Source organism: Fulmarus glacialis, unplaced genomic scaffold (genome assembly GCF_000690835.1).
Source record: "Fulmarus glacialis isolate BGI_N327 unplaced genomic scaffold, ASM69083v1 scaffold2101, whole genome shotgun sequence".
NCBI lineage: Eukaryota > Metazoa > Chordata > Aves > Procellariiformes > Procellariidae > Fulmarus > Fulmarus glacialis.
The window spans coordinates 88,589-110,937 of record NW_009193204.1 but is presented as its reverse complement, the minus strand read 5'-3'; the positions used below and the strand labels follow the sequence as shown (position 1 = coordinate 110,937).

Sequence of the window (22,349 nt, the reverse complement as noted above, 5' to 3'; positions counted from 1 at the left end):
GGTTCCCGTATGACGGACCTGACCTCTAGCATCCCGAAGCCGCTGCTCCCTGTGGGCAACCGGCCCCTGCTCTGGTACCCGCTGAACCTCCTGGAGCGCGCCGGCTTCGAAGGTGAGGCATGATGGTGGCTTGAGGTCGGGGTGGAGAAGACGTGCTTACCCTGGCCTCTTCAGGCTTCCCGGGGCCACCTCTGCCACACCTGTTTGTGTCGTTCCCCCTCCCCGCGTTGTTCTAATGTCTTGTCGTAGGTGCTCTGTTGATCGGGATAGTTGCTTTAGCAGGAGGTCTTTTCTCTGCACTGGAGCTATGCTGTTGGCCTATGTCACATCCTTTCCTTAACTGTAGGCTGCACCTCCTGTGTCTGCGCCCCCTTCCCCCTTTTCTCCCTTCAGCAAGGTTTTTCCCATCTATATTCTTTTCCCAACGTTGGTGTCTTTCCCAGTGTTGTTAACTGGGATTCTCTCACTCGCTTCTTTCTCTGAATCATTAATGAGAGTGGCGTGAGAAGCATGTCAGCTCTCTTGGGATATCATTTGGTTTGTTGTTTCAGTCTGGCCTGAACTTCAGGGTTACTTGTTCTGTCTGAGGCATTTAGTCCTTGTTGTTGCAGCGTGGAGCCAAGTACTAGGTTTTGAACAGAACAGGGCAGGGGGAGGTGGCAGACTTGTAATGCTCACCTTTGGGCCTTGTTCCACGGGAGGGCTAAAACAGCACTTAGTACGTAAGTTCTTTAGTATTTTCTGGGTTTAGGTTTTTGTTTACCTTTGAGTGGTGGACCAAATCTTTCTGTGGTGTTTCCCCTGCTACTTATAAAACTTATTCCTGACACCTTTCGTGGCTCTGTTTTTTCATGTTTGTATTTTTCCTTTGCCTTTCTGCTTTTCTATTTTTGCTTCTCCTGTGTGACTGTGTGATTATACTCCATCCCAAGAATGTGTTTTTTTTCTGACTGATTCTTTTTTCTGTGAAGATCTAAAGATTAGCTCATGGTTATCCATGTCAGCCTCTTACAGTTTCAGTGTGAAGGAACAAAAGAAAGAGCAAACTTAAGACTTTGCCTTTATTTTGTTTAATTAATAAATCCTTAAGAACTTTTTTCCCTTGGAGTTGCTCTTTGCCTGTTGTTTGCTGAGTCTGCTTTCTGAATGTCTACTTTCTTTGACTGTTCTCCTGTCTCTTTTTTTGCTAGGATCATACTTTCATCCAGTGATATGGATATATGGGTAGCTAAAAGCTTCTCTGTAACCAGTTTTGTGCTTTGTGTGGCTCTTTATAACTATTCAGAAATAGCCATTTCCACTTGATGCTCTTGACCACTAGTAGGTGGTGTTATGGTTAGATCTTTCTCCTTTCTCACACATAGCTCTTCAGCTTATCTATTCCCTATGAAAATTTGGACATGCAGGGTTGTACATGCAGCTTCAGTAAGCAAGCTGCCACCTTCCTGCTCTTCTCTTGCTTCTGCCCCCTGACCAAGCTGTACGTTTCTGTGTTAATACTTCAGTGGCATGAATTCTCTCCCTGGGTCATAATTCTAAGTATTACAGGAGGCTTTAGTTCCTCATACTTGCTTATATTAGTAAGTAGGTGTTCCACAGTCTGATTCACTGCGTCCCTTCTGTCCCAACTGCAAGTGCTTCATCTCTCCTAATAAATATTAGGAGAGGAGACCTTTGTCCAGCTCACCAGATTTCTGCTGAACTGTGGGCTTATAACGTCCATCTGACACCAATTCCTTCTCAATCCGTTACTTCTTTCCCCAATTCAAGGTGAAATTCAGTTTCAGTCCCTTTCTCTAGGTTCTTTAGCCTGTTTTGAATCCAAGTTGGCATCCAGTACGGGAGTGGGAGGGGAGGCCTCCCATATCTCTGGTACCAAACTGCCACACGATTTTCATGTTTACAGTTCCTTCCTCTTTTCTGTTAACAGATTCAGGATGAGTTCAGTTTTGAACTATACAGATTTATTCTTAGTGTGTTTTCATCTTGCCACAGGAGCTTCCTAGGCTGAGGGCTGTATTATTTCCCATACTTGCCTATTAAAATTCCATGTGGAATATGATGTTACGATGTTGGGGTTTTTTGGGGTGGTGGGATATTTTAATTTGGAGGTTTGACTCTTGCTTTTTCCTTCCAGTTCTTGAGGCCAGGGGAAAAGGTTTCTTGCTGTTTTGTTTTCTCAGTCTTTTCTTTGCAGAGCTTCTGTTCTCACATTCTTCATTTTGGAAAATACTCTTTCGTGCTGCTGTTGATATCCTTCAAATGTGCATTTACCTGTTTTATTTTATAGAGGGAATGAGTTTGTTGCTCACATATTACTTCACTCCCTTGACAAGCTGGTGCTGGGAAATAGTTTAATGATTGTATTGTAATACTGTGGTTGGTGGTGTTGTCCACAGAGGATTATACAGGATCAGGGAGGGCAAAGGACAAAGCTCTAAAGTGTCAGTGACATTAGTGCAGGGTCTCATTGGTCTGTTTGAAGTCACTTGCTAACGATAGGAGACAGTTCTGTTCTTGCTTGTGTCACTCACATGCATGTGTCCCTTTCAGTAACAAGCCTCCACCCACACAAAGCAGGAGAGATTGTTTTCATATTCATTAGGAGTTTAATTCTCTTCTTCAAAAGTTACTATTGCCAAAAGAGCTTGGTTCATTGGAGAACCCAATTATGTTACTCAAGCCTTTTGACAGTTCCTTCAGGCTTTGTAAATAAAAAGTGAGTGTATCCCATTTGTGATGAATTTTTTTTTTTTTTTTTGCTTGATCTAATCCCACTTTCCTCTGTCCTAGAGGTCATTGTGATTACAAGGAAGGAAATCCAAAAGATGTTAAATTTGGACACAAAAATGAAGCTGGATTTTGTGTGCATCAGTGACAACATGGACATGGGCACAGCAGATTCACTGAGGCATATTCACCAGAAGATTAAGGTATTACTGTCTTTTATTGAACTTGACTAGAAGACATTTGTTTATAATAATATTTTTTTTCATTGTGCTTTAAGAGCTGTCCCATGTAATGATATTGTGGGTAACTGAATTTCCTGATCTTCAGAACAGCTGAATTTTGTAAAGGTCACCTTGTGGGGGAACTCCAACAAAGACTTTAAATGACTAGAATTGACAGCTAGGAAGGCTGGAGCAGATCCAAGCTGGGCACTGCCTGCTTCTTAGTCAGTGTTAGCTTTTTGGCAGGTTAATTAAAAGGTTGTATTCGTTCATACAATTTTTGATATGATGTGTGATAGCTGTTGTCCAGATAGTGCTTGGGGATGTAGTTCTGCACGAATATTCATTGTCGTCTTAGCTTAGGCAATACACCGATATGTAAGGAAGCTTATGTTCAGTTCTTGGCCCTGCCACAGCCTTGCCTGCACCGTTAGGCAAGTAACTTGCTCTGTGCTTTAGTTTTCTGCTTTTCCTATGCTTTTGCTGGCTTGGTCATACGGTAAGCTCTTTGATAAACAGTGCCCAAATGTGATAAAGGGCTGCTATTCTAATAAAAAAGCCAGTTTATAGAATTTTAATTTCCAGCTGGACAATTAAAACACTGCCATGTAAGGCAGAAATGCTGCTCGGAGCTCTTACCACGATCTGGGATGGAATTTTGTTTTGTTGTTGTCACACACTTAATCTTTCTGATTTGTTCCCTGTCTGTTTAGGCCATCTTAGCCAAATTGACTGTTTAAATAAAGGTTGCAACAGAACATCAATGGACCGTTTAAGTCCTGAGGTGCCTTTTTGTCTTCAGGCTCTTTTTGAAGGTAATAAACTGCAGTATAACAGGCTGTGTACTCCCGAGAGAAGGATTCCAGTTGAGACAAGATTAAACTTTCCAGGCAAATATGGGTGTCTGGGTGGCACAACAAGAGAGATTCTGCAAGGGGTTAATGCACAGACTAGAATAATTTAGAGGGCGAAGAGAAGATATAAAGAGGAAAAGCAAAATCAACAAAATCGGTTTAACTTAACTGAATGTTTCTGTCATGTGGAGAATCGCGCTCTGTCATAACACAGTTTGGAAGTATTTTTTAAATACTTGCATGCAGTAAGGAAATGTCTCTACACTGCGAATTGTGACCCTGGCCTTACAGTTTTATTGCCTGATCAGAGTGACCCGTCCGGCTGTCTGGATGTCCCTCTTTTTGGCAAGTTTGCTTAGGGGGAGGCGTCGGAGACAACAGGAAAGCCTGTGGGGATAAGAAAATAGGCTGTGTCTTCAGAGGCGGCAGTGTTGAACTTCTGCTTATTTTTCAGAAAGAAGGCTTACAGAAGATGTGAGGTAGTGTTGAAAAACACGCAGCTTTTCTTCAGTCAAGTGCTGTGTATGAATGGCAGCAATTGCTTCTGCCCTTTTTATTCCACATCTTGCTTGTCTGGCCAGAAAGGACAAAGTGGTCTCTGATTTGAAATAAGCCTATACTAAGTTCTTGAGCAGATTGCTGCACTGTGTGTTTTGGAGTCATTCCTCTAGTAAATGCACACCACCGGTACACCTCTTACAGGGTATACCCTCTCCTGTGTGATATAGGTGAGAGAACTACACAGTAGAGGTAGCTGAAAAGCTGCAGTTTATTGGGTATGTCTACAGTGTAGTAGGAGAGGGATCTCACTGAAGAATGCCCTGGTGAAAACAACTGCTGCTTGTGGCCATAGTTTGCTGGCAGGCTTTTTGCAACCCATGCCAAAAGTATGATGAGGATTTTAAACCGGTTGCTGAAACTTTTGCTTGTTGCAAATTGAGTTAATTGCCCACAGACAGAAGAGTAAGTGTGCTCAATAAAAACAAGGTAGCATGGCACAGTACAGACAACTTACGTGTGTGCAATGCAAGTGACATGGAGTAAAGCCAAGATTATAAATGCACTGTAAGAAATACGTTTAAGGCTAGCTGAACTGCTGATCACAACCCTGAGATGCGCTCTAAAGCATAAAAATCTCATGACTTTCTGCCTTGCCTGGCATTTGACTGAGGGAGTTCCACCAGCACAGCACTGCTGCTTGCTGTGCCTGCAGTTGCAGGTGCTGTGTTACACCTTGGTTAATGAAGCTTGATACTTTAAAGATTAGATGTCAAGATTAGATTTACAGAATTGCATTCAGTAGTAGTATGAGAATACATACGTGCAAAACCTGTAAGGGCTGAGGGAAGGTAGTTTGCATTGTTGTTTTATTGCTTTTTGGTGCTGGCATTTTTTGGAGTAGGTAAGACTGACTGTCTTGGTTCACAGTAACAAGCAGCTAATTCCACCAGTCAGTCTTTCCTGGTTGTTCAGAAGTTCATGAGAGCAAAGGAAGCCCGTTCAAGTTTTTGTTTGCCGTTCGACCACTCTATACACACAGGATTTTTTTGACACCTTTACTTCAAGAGTTGATACAGTAAATGCATACTCTTTGCTCTACTGGAACTCTTCCTGTTATTTTTGGCTACAGCCTACATCTGATTGACAAGGTAGCAGCTTCATTAGGTTTTTTTATATTCATTACAAGTCTGAATGTATCCTTTTCTTGGATCCTTCACACAATAAAGATACCACACTAAACTTGATTCCTAAAGACACCTTCTTGAGAAGTAATGAACAATAGAGAACTTGGTCCCGTAAGTTCCACTTTTTGGGTTCCTAGGCCTGGGTGTCAGTCTGGCCTGTTCTTTACCAGTAGTTCTTTAATTGACTTGTGTGGTGGGGTGTTTTTGTTTGTTTTTATTTAAACATTCAATTCTGGTGTCTGAATAGCTAACACCATTGACCAGTTTGTCTTCACAACTCTATGGCTGAGAACTGAGGCTTAAAGAGATGAAGTAATTTACATTAAAGAAATTCGTAACAGTACTGGAAACTGAACATCTGTCCCAAGTCTCATGGTTTTGTGCTCAAGATCATGTTTCTATACTGTGTGCGTATTGCATACTCTGTTTCCCCACCTTGAAAAAGCCGGCAGGACAAGAGATTAAACACAAGTTGAAATTATTTTAAATGCAAACTACAGAAATAGAAACGTAAGTGGAGCTGCAGTCCAATTTCTGAATTGTGAGTGTTGAGGTTTTTTTCAGTGCGTGCTAGATTATGACTTTAGAAAGGCCCTCAATTTGGCAATGCATCGGTCTAAATGTAAGTAACTGAAAAATCATTTTGCAGCATAGGAAATAGAAACTGATAGGGATTTTTTTTTGTCTGTGTTTATATTTTTTTTTCATTGGATAATATAACACTTACTGATGTTTTACACTAAGTTATTAATGTCCAGCACTTAAAATGATGTCAAAAAGAAAAAAGTGCATATAGGAGTTATTCATTTATTTCTTAAATGTTTTGTTTTATACAGGGATATGAAAACAATTTGTTTAAGGACTTTGTTACAACTATCAATCAGATCCTTTAATTGCTCTCCTGTGGACAATCCCAGCATTTCAGTAGAATGCCCTTGGATTCAGGATCTTGCTATAATCTGGATACTTTATGGCAGTTTCCATGGCTATCATTTTAATGTCCAGTCTTTGTTTTTTGATGTACTTTTAATATCACTGTCAGTTTTATTCTTTTGGCCCCTTAAGTTCCTAGTTTTCTGCTCATCTTTTGCAGGACTGATAATGGGTGGCTTTTCAGAATACGAAAATGAAAGTGAAGCTGCAAAGTCTTAATTCTTTTCTCGTTTATATATAGGATTGGAAATGGTAGAATGTAGACTATGTAGACTGACAGTTGATGGTATTATAATAATGCTCTTGTTGAAACTGCAACTTTACCACCATAGGGCTGTTTACCGGTCTCTGTCACTGTGTGATTGAGCCTAAACAGAGAAACAAGCCAGGCTTCCATGCTTATAGGTTTGAATTGATGACCTTCCCTGGTCATGAAGAGTGAAGAGAGCTCCTCTATTCCAGATGGGGCTTTGGCAAGAGGATGGCATATATAGAAATTTAATGTATTTTGGAATGTGAAGGTCTGCTTCTGTAGCTGAGTAAATTCATTACGGGAACATCAATTTTATTTATTTATTTATTTATTTTAAATGCCTTCTGACTTCCATTTTCTTTCAATTGTTCACGTGCACAATTATACTAGAGTAATTCTGAAGTGATTTACTTAGTGAAAACTTCAGTACTTTTTGAGTTACTGCCTTACCCACAGCATGGAAGTGAGACAGGTCCAGCAAGGACACAAAAAGAGGCACTACCATGGATTACTTCAGCTTTGTGCCTGTCAGCTTTTGAAAAGCTGTGCAAAGTAGTGGAAAAAACTTTTCACTAAATCTTTTGAAGACAACGAAGAGCTATGATAAACCAAGCAACTTTGATGGATTGTAACAAGCAATGAATCAAGCAGTTATATCCTTAGGTTCCAAATCTGTTAAAGTGGTACTCTTGCACAATTTACTCAATCCAGTATCTTTATGTTGAACTTCTAAAATATTGCTGTATGTTCATGTCTATTTTCAGGAATCATTGTCAATAATTACTTTGAAACTTCAGAAAATTATTTTTATAGATAAAATAACAAAGTCAGCTCTTTCTGAGTCTGTAATATGTATATACTACCTCATCCAATTATGTTAGTAAAAGCAGACTGTGAGCTCTTTAGGGCAGAATCTATGCTTTCCTTTGTCTCTGAAGGACATATGTTTTAGTTTCCTCCTTTGGTTGGAGCCATGTTGCTATTGTCTTAATCTATTATTTGCATTAAAGAATATTCTTGTCCTGTCAGGGAGTGCTTGAAATAAAAAAAAAAAAAGCATAGGTGTAAAAAATTGGTTTTGTATTAAATGTAAATCAAACTCCCTCCTTCATGAAATCTTGTTTTCCACATGCATTTCTTTTCCTGTCACTTTCTGATTCTGCTCTCTTAAGATATCTTTCCTACTTCATCAATCACTTAGGCTGTTACTTGTCACTGTTTCACCCATTACAGGCATGGGAGGCACATAACCATTGCAAGCTTTGCTAAGGAGCCTGTAGAATTTGTAAGGCGGAAGAAATAATTTGCTTTCTTAAGAGTCAGATTCTCTAAAGGGTAAACTTTCATTAGGGACAAAAGAGCAAACAAGTTGGATGTAAGGATGGCTTAATCTAGCCCTGAGCATGAACAACTGAATACCTCTTCCATAGATGATGAGAAAACACTAAACTTGCTCTGGATTTGTTTTTAATTTTCCTCACACATGGCGTTTCAAGATTAAGGAGTTTTTAAATGAGATCAGTGTTTGGCATTTTTAGTAAAACGGTATGTTCAGCATGCCGCTGTAAACTATGGATGATGTTATGGGTGTGACAGGGCAGGTGCTAAAGTATAATTTGATAATTTCCATGTTCCTGTTTTTATATATTTTTATTCAGCATCCAAAGCCTGCTAACTGGCAGGAGCAGTGTGGAAGGGGGTCTCTGTAAGAGGTGTGGCTTTTCTTTTTTTAAAATCATGTATAATTGCTTTCTCCTCAATAACTATCTCCAGTTCTTGTTTCTGGTTTTCATTGGTAAGCAGCACTGGCTGGAGCATTCAGATGAGTTCAATCTGAATAATAGGGAAATTAGTAAGAGTCCTGACAGTTTCAGTGGTGATATCTGATACGCTTTCTAGCAAGAGAAGAGATGTGAGTGCTGTCTGCTGCATGCTGTGGTAGGAGATGATGCAGTTTTGTTTTGTAGGCAGGTTGTCTTTCAGTGGTGATTTTTTTTTTTTTTCCTTTCATAATTGTGGGCAGTAGACTGCCTTTTTAAAAGTTAACTTCTTTTGATGTCTCTTGAAATTTTATGTAATGAAATCCCCTGGCTCGCTTAGGGAGGCTTTTCCTCTGTAGCTGGTGTTAGTGGACACACTTTTTTCAAGTCATAGTGTAAAGTCTTCTGGTATGTCCACTGCGGCTTTTTAGTGGTGTCATTCCCTCCAATATGTTGCTCTGTGACTTCTTCAGTCCATATTTATGTCTTCATTTATTTGATTTCTCCTACCATTCTTAAAGGCTTTCTCTTGCAGTTTATTAGGCCTCCTTTGGATGATTCACAGGACCAGTATGCAAAATATATGTGCTGTGACCTGCCATGTTATAGCACAGTAATGGTGTCAAGACTTTGGTTGGTAACACAGAACTCATGATTTTGGGGATTAGTGAAAAAAATTGTAATAGCAGCTAGGAGCCCAAGAGTAAATTGCAATGTATCAGAATGTACTAGTTGAAATAGGGTGATAGTGAGCAGCCACTCTGATGGAGGAAGGAAAGGTAAACACAAGACTAGAATGTATCAGGTAAAGTTTTTTTTTTCGATAGAGATGAGAAATTAATCCTATTGCTTAAGGCAATGGGAAGATTTTTTGCCTGGTATACTGCACAGGTGTGGAACTCAAATGTGGAACAAACACTAAAAAATGAGATAACATATTCAGAGTGGAATATAATTGGATTTCGATTTGCTGTGAGAAAACATAGGCTGCAAATTACAGAAAGGTTTTAATCAGAGCAGAATAGGATTGTGAAACAGTCTTCCAGAAGGAGTAATCAAGACAAAAATCCCCTAACTTTATACTGGAGTGAGAAGCTGATTTTTTTGTTGTGGTTTTTTTTGTTTGTTTCTTGGTTTGTTTTTTTTTTTTAAAATAAACTAAGTAATGTGATACCTGGAGTGGCAGGAGGCTAAACTCTGACTTGGGAAACCTCTTTGAGAACTGTGTTTCTGTGACCTTTTGCTTGTACCATTCATCAAACTGCTGCAGACCTTTTGTGGGTTGTAGATTATTGTTGACCAAAAAAAAAAAAAGGCAGAGGGTGTCACTGTAGTTTACAAATGAGTTCCTGTGAAATTTAGGCGTCTGTAATATTTGACCATTTTGTTTCTTGTGCCAAATTTTACCAGACCCACGCAGCTGCTGTCTGGCGCCACCTCCCAGGTTGGGGCCTCTCCAGGCAGCAGGTTGAGAAACCTGGTTAATCTGAAGCAGGAGGTGGATTGGGTGTGCCTGGATCAAGCGTTTGTCTTCACTGAGTCTGTATTATTTTCATCTTCTGTTAAGCATTTCTCTCCCTTGTGTCACTCAACTATACTCCAGCCAGTGATTAAAATGTGGCGTTCCAGCAGAGTAACAGCAATGGAACAATTTCACATTTTCCTTCCTTGATGAGCCCTTAGTTGTGTTAATGGAAGCCCTGACTAATATGGTGTGAATTAATCAGCATGTCTTCTGCTGCTATCACTGGTGAGTGCTTGCCTGTGAAATGTTTCGTCTCAGGTGGTCCACCTGAGAAAAAAGTAAGATTTGAAAGTAATACAGCTCTTAAAAAGCAAAGCAAAACAAACCCCAAAAAGCTACCAAAAAAAAAGAAGAAAAATCAACTTTCTTTGAACAAATAAACAAAGATTGAAACTCCAGATTCTCTTGGTATGTGCATCTTTGGGAGCCATGTTGTGGAAAGTGTGATGTCACGGTGGTGGTCTGTATGCTGCTGAGGGTCACTGATCCGTGGAGTCTTGGACGGCATGGCTAAGCGCTTCACTTCCTCTGTTGAAAAATCTCCTTTCCAAACACATGATGTAAGTAAGCTTGCTGTAACGGCTGGAAGGTTGAATCTGAATCCTTTTGGTACAGCTGAGCACAGTTTGGTGAGCATGGAAAGAAAAACTTCAGTCCCCGTAATATATAGTTACGGTTTTTTTGTACTGTCAGTGGAAATAAAAAAGAACAAATGAAATTCATTTGCACTCTATGTATATACGAGCAAGACTTAACTAAATATTCTGTTCATCTATTTTGAAATAGTAAAAAGAACTTCATCAGTTTTTTCCAGTAGACTTGACAGAAAATACTATTTACTTGAGTGTCTAAAATGCAAATAAAAGTTGCTGTCTTGCTGGTTTTTCTGATTCTGCCTTTCATGATGTTGTTAGTGCTGCGTGGGAAAAGCAGATGTATCAGATGGCAGTTCACAGGGTATGTAGCATCTTGTTTCCTTCTCCATCTCTGATTGAAAGCTGCCACCACTGAGGCACTAGGCAAAATTTATTATGGATTGCATGCCCAAGCCCCATTTCTAAAGCACAGCTGATTGTCTTGGTAGAAAGCAGCTATACTGGCAGGTGCTCAGGCTGGCAGTATTGCTGGGGGGAATGATATAGCACTGCCTGACTGTGTGCTTGATGAATGTGTTCAGGACTTTGCTCTGATCTTTATTTTTTCTGGCAGGGTAAGAGTTAGAGAATTCAACAGTTGTTAGTTGTTGTTGTGTTTTGTTTTGTTTTTTTTAAAGTTACTCAGCTTTAGAAGAATGTAGCTAATTAAATTAATTATTTTGCTGCCAGGGTTTACTATGGATCAGGGCTAAAACACCAGAAGTTTGAATGAGGCAATTAGCTCTGAAGGTTAGGATCAAGAGTGGTTATTAGGGTATTTGCTATTCTGCACATTGTCAGCTAAAGAGGATGCCTTCCATTATACACACAGGCGAAACCTTAGGTGTTTTGCAAAAAGACTCGTTGACAGACCTGAGATGCCTGTCAGTTTTAATTGTTGCATCTCCCACTGCATGTCCTTATCCTTTTCATGCTCCTGGTAACTCGAGGCCTGTGCTCATTATGTTAACCAATACCTCTTGTTCCCATGTAGAAGTTAATTGTCAGCATTTCTCCTGTATTACAGTGTAAGTTTTCATTTAGACCCTATGTGGTTTCTGATGAATTACACAAATTCGACCTATTGTGGTTGCAGCCATAGTAAGCTCTTTGCACATGTATATAGCTGAAATAATTTGTTTAAAAGCGTCCGGGTAAAAATCTTTTCCTGCTTTTATGAGCTACTACTAGTTTTCCTGCTTTTATGAGCTACTACTAGTTTTTGGTTTTGGGGAGTAAATAGAAGTTAGTGTTAATTTTTGTAAATAATCCTTCATTTTCCCTACTTAAAATATATACAGTCGTCTTGTGTAAATAACTTACTCTGCTATGTGTTGAGGGAAAATTACAGCTTTAGTAAAGGTAATCTCAAAAAACATTTTGCATCTCAAAAAACTTTGTCTTTAACAACACTTTCACGGATACAGGAAGGCAAAGAAGAGTTAAATGTCCTTTATCAGCTCATTTTATCAGACATAGGAAGCCTTTTACATTAATAAGTCAAACTCAAGTTTATAGTTTCCAAAAGTTGTTCTGTGATGAATGTTCAAAGAAGTGAAAAGTCATTTTGAAATGAATTTGTGCATCTTATTTTATTTCCAAAGAGAGAGTAACATTTTAAGAGTGTGGGAGAAAAAGTTAGTCAGTGTCCTCCAGCTGCCATTTTTCCTTGGTGCTGTCAATGGAGTGGGCAAAGCCTTGTGCCACATATGAGCCTTGAAGATGTAGCTGCCACCCATGCCTGGGTCAGGATATGAAGGGCGGCGTGAAGGCATCACTGAAGTCTGTGCCACCCTGGACTCCACAGAGCAGGAGGAGTTGTGTAGGGCTCCGTTTGGTGTTCCTCAATGATGTCCTTATTTTGAATATTAAGTCACCATCTGGTCTGATGTTTTAGTAATTTTTTGCTTGTAACTTCCAGGCTTCAGGTAGGGTGATACTTGCAAGGAGGCGTTCACGGGCTATTTGTACATTTTTCTGGAATAAGATTCCTTCTTGCTGTTCACAGCCTTTTTACTTTGTTTCTAGCTGCATGATTTCTACTTTAGTATTTTCCCCATGTTTGGATCTTAACAGACCTTCCCTCATAGGAGGTTGGGGCTTTTCATGGCAATTGTGGGCTGTACAGCTATGACGGTTACCTTGTTGCAGGTGACATTCCTCAGTGAATATTCATCCCTTGAAAGAGAAAATAGAATTGTTTAGACCAAACACAGTTGCATGTGTTAACCTAAGTACCTAGTTCCAGTTACAGGGGAATGTGGGAGGGAGCAGATGCCAAAATGTCAACCCATGGAGTTACTGTGCTAGAGGGGGTTTTGCCCTGTGTCTGTTTTTGCAGCCTGGTACAGTAGTGAATATTGAAAATAGGAATGTGGTGCTGTGAACAGCACAGGCTATCGCAGAGGCTGTCACTTTGCTCAGCGCTGTTGAAAGCTATGGTGAAGATCAGTGGACTTGTAGGATGCTGGAACTGAATTTTGCATTTTTGTCATGTTATGTTAACTGGGAAATCCACATAGGTTATGTAGTTTTTCTTTTTCCTCTGTTCTATGCTGAAAAGGGAAAAACAATTGTGTATTCAGATTTTCTTGAAGCAAATTTAGGCATTCTTCTGTAGTATAAATTCTGTCAGTTCCTTTGGGAAGATGGTGAAAATTCTGAATGTAGACTAATAGTGCTGGAAAAAGCAGCGGAGGTCTTGAAGTTTTCATAGCGTGTTTCTTACAACACCAGTTGCTGCAGACCAAATATCACTGGAAAAATTGGAGAGGTGCTAGAGGAGAAAATAGTATTGCACGGGGGATAGTATAGGAATCTACAGTTCAAAACAGTACTTTTATGTAACATAGCATGATTTGGTTTTACAGGAAAAAAACACTTGAACAAAGCTAGTCAGGTTTCACATGTATGGACACTCAGTTCAGTGCAGGCTAGTATAAAGTGGCAATGCCGTTGAGCTGTGTTTCACAGTGACTGGTTCTGTTGAGCTGTGCTTTGTGGAGGAGATTAGCATTTGGGGTTTCAGTTGGAGCAGAGTTGGAACTGGGTTTTGTGTAATGACTTGGTTTGACCTTGGGAAGAGTTGCGCACCTTTTTTTTTTTTTTTTTTTTTTAAATTTAAGATCATGCTGATACTGACAGTGGGATGGCAGAATGATTCCTGAGGACACATGCTGTATATATCTTGGTTTTCATTTATAGTCTGGTTTGAGACTGCAAGGAACCATTATGATCCTCTAGGCTGTAAGGGAATTTGCACACAGTAATTAAGGCTGTTAGCCCCAAAACTTATCGATGACTTAGTGAATGTGTTTCTGAAAGATAGCAAGTCTTTATCCATACATTCTGGTAGATGAAAAGTCTATTATATCCTTTGGTGTTTTATTCCAGATCATATTTATTCTCCCTCTTAAAGCGCTTTGCCTTTTATTTCTACATTGAACACTGATTTCTAGCCGCTGAATCCAGTTGTGCCTCCTTTTTGTTGTGTTGCTGAGAGGTCTTCTGCTGTTTAAGTAATTGCGGGCTGTGGGCAAAGGCCTTCTTTCTCTTCAATAAGTTGAGCCAGTTGAGCTCCATTAGGACTACTTTTTATTATTATTGTTTGTATGACTACAGCACCTGACTGCCTAAGGCTCTGCTTACATTAAGTGTTAAGCCTGGGCTTGAGCTCTGGGCTTTGGCAGCAAGCCTGCTGCGCCGCTGCTGTTGAGATTGGAGCCCGACTGCAGCGTTTTCCTTTCTGCTCATGTGAGGCAGAGTCCAAGATCAGCTGCGCAGCAGGTCTGGTAGCGCTGCCGTCCAGGTAGTCCTGGAAACCTGCCTTCCAGGAATAGGAGTGACGAGGAGAGCGCCATTTGTTTCTGGAGTTCTCTGCCTGTGAAGAAGGGATTTGTTTGTGCAGTGCGTTGAGCCAGGGGAGAATTCAGCTTGCCAGGCTTGCCCTCTGTGAACTGGTGAATTCGGGGCCTGGCTTATGGGGTGCTCCCCTGAGCTTCAGCACACATGGTTCTCGTGAGTGATGGTGCACGCTTTCTGGATGCCTTTAGATGGGGGAAAAACAGTCTCCTCTGTGTCATGCTTAGGATCTGGACATAAACCCAGGAGATGATGCCTGACCTCAGACAAATGAGAGAGCCTAGCGAGACAGGATGTCAGTGTATCACACCGGTGCCCCAGCATGCTGACAGCCTGATAACTGTCAACTTTCTGTAAGTGTAAGGGTAGCAGATTTCTTTTATTTAAAAAAAAAAAGACAGCAGAGCCTAAAACCATGTCCTTTAGAAGATACAAGTAGGTAACAGACCCGGCATCCTTTATTGATGTAAGGCAGAAGTAAACTTGGTAAGTAAATGGCGAGTGGAAGGGATAGGCTGTTAAAAGGAGGATAAACAACTTGTGCTTGATGTGACAGAAAATGGAACCAGTGAAGAAGGGTGATATGGTTGGAGGAGGAAGCTGGGAAAACGATTTTTGAAGTACTGTGTAAATAGGACAAAATTGCATTAGTCGGAACCAGAGGAGAATGTGGATTGCAAAGACCAGAAGGTTTACTGTTCAGTGTCATAATATAAAGTCCTGCTTTGAAAACATTCTTAATAAGCTTATGAACTTGTGTTCATCTCTAAACTTCTGCTTTTGGTTGCTGATAACTGTAAATTACCCTTTTCCACCCCATGTGTCAGTTTGAGCAATAGGTAACAAGACTTCCTCCTGGGAGGAGACAGGATGCCTTCCAGGCTTGAATATCTTTCCTGTTCCTAGCTTATATGTATGTAAATTAAAAAATATTGATTTTGGATGGTAGCTCTTGAGATACAAAGATAACCTAAAATGGTGTTTTCATTGTGTGATCCCATCTGATACAATGCATAGGATGAGCCATATGATGGGACTGGGGTTAAGACTCCTCCCCAGCTTCTGGCATCTTTCTTCCAGCTTTCTTTGAGAAGATAAACAGTGATGCTGACAGGTTACGTATTTGAAGGCATTCACATTGCCTTAAGATAGCCTCACCTGATGAATTCGGGGCCATCCAAGAAATTAGAAGAGGCTCCCTTGGCTTCAGCATTAGACTTTTCTGTTTTCTTTTTTTTTTAAAAAAAAAAAAAAAAAAAAAGCCTCTTTCACACTGCACACTGTCTTTCAAAAAAAAAAAAAAGTTTCTTTTATCTTTTAATGAGGAGAGGTTGGTGCTGGATTTCAGATTAGAGGGACACCCTGTGCCTCCACTGCCCTCTATCCTTAGAAGAGTTATGAAGGTGCTGGTCTACAGCAAACTTGCTGCTGCAAGATGGGCGCACAGTAGGTAAATGCTTCATGTCTGCTAATAAAGTACTAAATCATTATTTTCTTCTGAATCTTGCTGTCAAGGACATTACAAAAGCAAAGTGGGAATTCCCAGCCAAAGGCAGCCATTTCAGTTGGTAGCTAACAAGATCCTACAGACATCAAAAAATAAATGAGGTTCCTTGCTCCAGTTACAGCAACAGCCATAGAGCTTCAAAGAGGTCACAGGTGTGGAAATTGGAGGACTCTTAATGGAGACTGAGATAAAAAGGGATTCTCTAAAGCCTTGGATGTAAGTTTCTGATCTGAAGAGTGGTGAGTAATACAATTGCTAGGAGGTATCTTTGGCTTTGCCTGGAGCATGCTAACAAGCAATCAAAATGCTTGCCCACAGCCAAACTGTTCTTTCCCTTTCCACTCTTTAGAATAATAAAAGCATTACACACAAACCCCACTGTTAATGCAACATGTGGGTGAAGTTCCAGGCTATTGTGTATAAAACTCTCAGTCTTAATTCCAGCAGTAATTATAACTTGTTCCTCTCTCCCCTGTTGTATGGTGACACTGCAGGAAGTGATGCAAAGTTCTCTGTTTGTGCATGTGTTAACTTAGGCTGAGTGTAGGAACAGAGTCTATCTAATCTCTTGGTTTTTTTCTTTGCCTGTCAAAGTCTCAGCTGTAATACTGTGCAATTGGAAACTTTTCACATTTAACTTCAATGTTTTGTCTGTCTTCCGTTCTGTTAGGAGCTGGTTCTACTGCTCGTGGATATTTTGCTGCTTTTCTGTTTATAATGCAATCTGACATTTGTTTTTCTCTTTCTCTTGAGGCTGATTTTGTTCAAATTAGAGATTTCCTTGGAACACATGTTTTCTCATTTTCTAGTCTGCAGTTTTTGAGGCCCTCAGCAGTTTAGGCTATGAGGTCCTGCCCTTGTCTATACTTGATAGAAAAAGCATAGTAAATACCACTAAAAATTCATCATTTGCTGCCAGCTATCTGTGGTAACGTTGATATCTCCTGTTTGAACAGAAGGGATCCAGCAATTATTGCTGAATATAAAAGAGTTTTTAGCGTTGCCTTTGTACGCAGGGTGTGAGAAAGTCCAAGGCTTTTTATTTATGCTGGTATATTACACCATATAATTGCATCCATCTTTTGATCTGTGGTATGAATTAGTTCCATTGAAAACATGTTTTCTATTTTTAAATCGGTTGTCTTGAACTGAGTTCTTGAAACATTCTGCTTTTTGGTCTTGTTTTTGTGTAGATTTTCCATATTGTGCTGGGTTTAATATAATTGTTGACATGATGGTTTTGAGGTTTTTTTTCTTTACTGTCTTTTTCTCTATTTTGTATAAATCTCTTGATGTTTTATGTTACAGTGTTGTGTTTATCCAGATTGAGTATGTAAGTTATCTCATAATATCTGAGCATCTCACTGTTTGGAAACGTGCGATGATGAAGTGCTGTTAGCCAGTGTTAGAAAGGGAGAGCGGAGATTTAGAGGCCTTAAGTGCTGTGTTTCTGTTCTTGACTTGACTGAACAGTCTGTGTTCAGCTATGGCTAGACTGGAAGCCCAGGGCTCCATCCATGGTCAGTAGGTACAGATAAACATTTCCTTGAAACTCGGATCATAGGTGGGATGATCTCTGCAGGACCTTGTATTTCTCCACTGATCAGCAGCTGAGTCTAAATTTTGAACTTGAGTGTGTAAATTGCAAATCTGAGGTTAAATGGGATTACTGAGGCCCAAGTGACTCTTCCAAGGAGTGTCATATTCTCCTTGTCTTTTCTGTGGCTCTTGTGATGCTCACAAAAAATGTGAGCTGTGCTACTAGCAAGCTAAGGCTGCTGTCCCTATACCTGAGTAGCACTGCAGTGTTTCCTTGTGTTCCCCAACCCAAACTCATTTGCCATTCTCTTTTATTATGCTTGATGTCTGGTCTGTACAGCAGCTTCTGTGGTAGAGCCCTGGTCTGCGACGAGGGGTCCTCTGTGTCATAGAAGTAGTAAACAAAATGGCACATATCAAGTTTGGCAGAGCAGGAGAATGCCAGAAATTCCAAGCATTTGTTTCATGCCCCATCTGTTAGATGGTCCTCCTTGAGTTAAGACCTTTGCCTTGTCCTTCCCATGGTTGTAATGGGTGTTGAGAGTGCATTTGTGCATGCATTTTTCTTCCTTTGCAGTGGTTCTGCTTGGGGTGTGTGCTTGCTGGGTTTTTTTAATCAGTTCATGTTGATTCTTATCGTGTGTTTGTATAATAGTTTGGGGTTGATGTAATCATTGTTACATGTATTTCATTAAGAGATGTATGTGTGTGTGTACTTAGGTGTTTGCATAATTCATGAAGTCAAGTATGTTCACATACCCCTTGTTAGCACATGAGTGCATGTAGTAAGTACGTACTTCTCTTCTTTGTATCAGTAGTTCATTGGGAATGGTGCACTGTATTTATTTGGCATGTATGTATGTAAAAAACCCACAAGCTCTACCATTTATTTTCTTTCTTCTACACCCACCCTAAAAACGTAAGGAAAAACACACACTTCTGCTAGGGTTCTAGGATAGTTTATTTTTTCATTCAGCCATTAGTTTATTCGTTCAGGAGTTGTACACTGGGAAAAAAGTGCATCCATTAGACAGTGAGGGCTTTATTTATGAGGGGGGTGGTGTTTCAAAGGGGAGGCTGTCAAGTCCCAAAAGAGCCTTTCATGGTGTATTCTCAGCGTGCTTCTGAGGCCACTGCTCTGCTCATCAGGAGGAGAGGCAGAAATGTGGGCTTTACAGAGCAACTGTGTGTTTCACTGGTCCCTGCGCTCACTGACGTTTATTTACATATTGGGAGAGTAAATGGGTAGAACAGATGGCAACCAGACATTTGGTGGTTCTGTTCCCGTATGCTCCTCAGGGGTCTTGCATTCAGTTTTTGCAAAAACCTTGTCCTATAGTGAGGAAAAAAAACCCAGGAGCCTGTTCACAACTATGAAACGCTTGTTGGGTTTTTGCTATAGTGACAGATTAAAGCATTTAGTAAAATGTGGAATAATTACAAGGTTTGTTTTACAAGTCCACATACTTGTTCCTTAGGATAACTCCATTGGTATGTCTGTCTCTCTTTTTGTTATTATTTCTTATTTTCACCACTGGAGAATTTAGATTTGAAGCTGGCAATCTCTTCCTTCTACAAACTGAGTTTGAAAAGTACAAGTCTATTTATATGGGTCTTGGATACCTTTTGGCCTTTTCTGCAAATACTGTAACTCATTTGTACTCTTGTAAAAACAGAATATCTGAAAATTTTGCAGGATTTTCCAAGATATTTAATATGTGTTTCTTCACTATTTACAGTTATGAAGCGGGAGATTTACTTCCATACCAAGTTGAATTTTTTTCTTGCTTTCTTTGTACATGCTGGAATGCTGGAGCAGGGCTGCTCCAGAGTGCTAGGCAGCTTGCTTTAGTGGTTTGGGTTGTTCTGGGTTTTTTTCCAATGTGTGCGTGTTACTTGTTTTAGAGAAGTGATAATTGAAGCACTTCTCCTGGGCAAAACCGTAATATAAAATACACATTTTGAAAATATGTTAAAAGGGGAGCTGCAAGTCAGGTTTTGAATGTGTAAAATTTTCAACCTGCACATTGTTCCTTCTTGTAAAGCAGCCAGGTGTTTCTCAGTAAAGTGGGGAGAAATCAAGTGAAAATTGAAGAGCTTGACCTTTTGCACAGCATGCCAAATCAGCAGCTCTAACAGTTTGTGACATGATGAATTCCAATGACTTATTGATAAACACATGAAACTGCCTAGCATTTGTAGGAGAACCTGTCAAATAATGTAAATACCAGACCTCAGTTAGTCTCACCTACAATGTGGAATCTCCTAGTATTAGATAAAGTCTGTAAAGCAAACCTTTCTATAATAAACCTTTCTGTGATAAAAGGTCAATGCTGAACTAGTTCACTTTGAACTAAGATAGTTTTCAAAAGTAAAAGTAGAATTACTGATCCTCCCTCAGTTAATTGACTCAGATTTTACCAAGTATTTTCTAGTGCCCTTCTTATTAAATAATGTCTTTTAAAAAGACAAAACTAGGAAGCCATGCCACGCTCTGTAGGGAGGCTTACCCATAGTAAATGGTAGCACAGAAAGTGAAAACAGTAAATGTCAAGAAAGAAACACCTCTTCTTGAGACACGTTTAGAAGGTTGATCATTAATAAAGTAGAAACTTGCTACTTTTCTGTAGGCCATGCTGCACAAATATTATATTAGGATTATTTTAAATGAAGATAATTGCCGAACTAGTAGATTTTTGGCAGTATTTTCCACAACCCACTTGAAATCCAGAAAATTGTTTCTAAGTAAGAGTTTTTAGCCAGAGTATATTGATAGTGGGCATGGTTAATGAAGCTGCTACGTCTCACTCAATATGTGACAATGTTTCTGTGATATATGCAGCAGTTCTCTTAAATACTTTGTAGGGCACTTTGGAATCCTTTGAGATCAAAATTAAATACAAGCCTGTTATTAAATAGGACCTAACTTCCTCCTTTTTTTTTTTCAATATGGGGTATTGCTGGTTTTAGGAAATGTATTTCTAAACTGAGCCCACCATCGCAGTGCAATTACCGAGTAAATCACATCCTAGATAGTCTTTGCTTTTTTTCCCCCCTCATAAAATAACATAGTTTAAATATCTTTTCCAGTGGTTGTAGCCAGATGCAAAGTCAGCTAAAAAAGATTTCTTCAGAAAGATTTCTTTTCTGTATCATTATGTAACTAAAAGTAGCTGTTGTAAATACTGCAGAATGTCATGGCAGTCTTGAAAGCCATGGCTTCTGTGTCCTGGTTCCTTCCCTTAGGAGAAGATGATGGCAGTTTAGATGGTCACGTATTCTTTATGGTCCAGAGCTGGATAAGCATTACCCAAATAACTAATTCAGTAACAGCAGAACTCAAGAAAAGTGAACTGGTAAAAACCAGTAACTGTTTTTGGCAGAGTATGGCAGACCCTGTGTTTTCTAAACTAAAAAAGAGGGGAAAAAAAAAAAAAAAAAGAAAAAAAGAAAAAAAGTTATGGGTGTATTTGTTGTTGAGCCCTCAAGTGCTAATCCATATGTGGTCATTTGTATCTCTGAAGGGTTTGGGTTTTTTTTCTTCTTTGACAGACTGATGTCTTGGTGTTGAGCTGCGATCTGATCACAGATGTTGATTTGTATAAAGTTGTGGATCTCTTTCGGACACATGATGCTACTCTCTCCATGTTGATGAAGAAAACTCATGAACCCACAGAAGTGGCACCAGGACAGAAAGGGAAAAAAAAACCAGGTATGTAGATAGGAATACATATATTTACTTATTAATAAATGATAGAGAAACCCCTGGTATGTATGATATGTTTAGTTATCAATCCCAGAGCGAAAGAAATGAAAAAGGTACAGATACCCTATTTTTCATCAGATTCCATGGTGGGGGGTGTGACTTGTTTTTTTCCAGCTCAGAATTAAGTATTAGACTCATGTAATCTTGCAGGCTCTGATCCAAAGCTCACAAGAGCTAAGGGAAAAGCTCCAGGTGACTTCAGTGAGTTTTGGATCAAACCCTAAATTTTTGTTACATATGAACATTAAAACCGTTAGGTTTTTTCAAGAACGCTAAGCACCAGCCAGAGTATAGCTGGGAATTTTACCATTGACGGTAGAGACCAGCATTAGATGGGTAACAAATACTTCTAGAAATTCTCCCCTCTCATGGTATGTACTGAATTACTCTTCTGAGATCACATCTAGGAGCCTTTTGCTAGGCAAAACTCCCACTGATTTCAAGGACTTGGTTAGATGCTTATCTTGTCCCTTTTACCATAATATCTTAGTTAGTGCCTTGCAATCTTTAATGTATCTATTCTCACAACACTGCTGTAAGGCAGGGCAGGGCTATTATCCCCGTTTTACTTACATGCTAAAAGTACTAAATACCATACAGTTGTTCCCATACCATACCTCTCATTTTCTTTTAATGATATCAGTTAAATTCCTGAGGCTTGATTATGACCAGCTTAGTGGGTCCTGGTCCATGATTAAAGCTCAGGGGCACTACAGTAATACGAATAAGAAAGCGTAGCTTCAAACTCTTTGAAAGAGGAGTGAAATGCAAGCCAACAGTTGGACTACGTGTGTGTCTGGAAGTGGAGGAAATGTGTTTTTAAAAGAAAGCTGCTTAGACTCTGCATGAAAAGATTTTTATGGAGCAAAGTGTAAGGATGATAGGCCTGAAAGCATTTAGGACTTGGACTCTCAAACAGCTCTAAACCCCCTGTTTTTGAAAAGGCAATCTAAGTGATAACGGCACATAAAACATTGTCAAGAGCACTACTACAGCCACAGAGTTGAGCATTCAGGAGTTATAAACTAATGGGTCTATGGTTAAACATCATAGAGCTGCCCAGTACGTGAGCTCTGAGCG

The 22,349-nt window shown here is 39.8% G+C and overlaps 1 protein-coding gene across 2 annotated transcripts in view; it reads left to right on the top strand.

Annotated features, from left to right (window-relative positions):
* The first annotated feature begins 6 nt into the window (after positions 1-6).
* EIF2B3 (eukaryotic translation initiation factor 2B, subunit 3 gamma, 58kDa) overlaps positions 7-22,349 on the top strand; it is a 105,565-nt gene continuing 83,222 nt past the window's right edge. Inside the window, exons 1-3 of one of the 2 annotated variants that reach the window (XM_009587345.1) lie at positions 7-112; positions 2,794-2,933; positions 21,056-21,215. In XM_009587345.1, coding sequence (XP_009585640.1) covers positions 10-112; positions 2,794-2,933; positions 21,056-21,215 — 403 coding nt within the window. In that variant the 5' untranslated portion in view covers positions 7-9. The remainder of the gene's footprint in view (positions 113-2,793; positions 2,934-21,055; positions 21,216-22,349) is intronic. The other variant, XM_009587346.1, reaches the window with a different exon arrangement.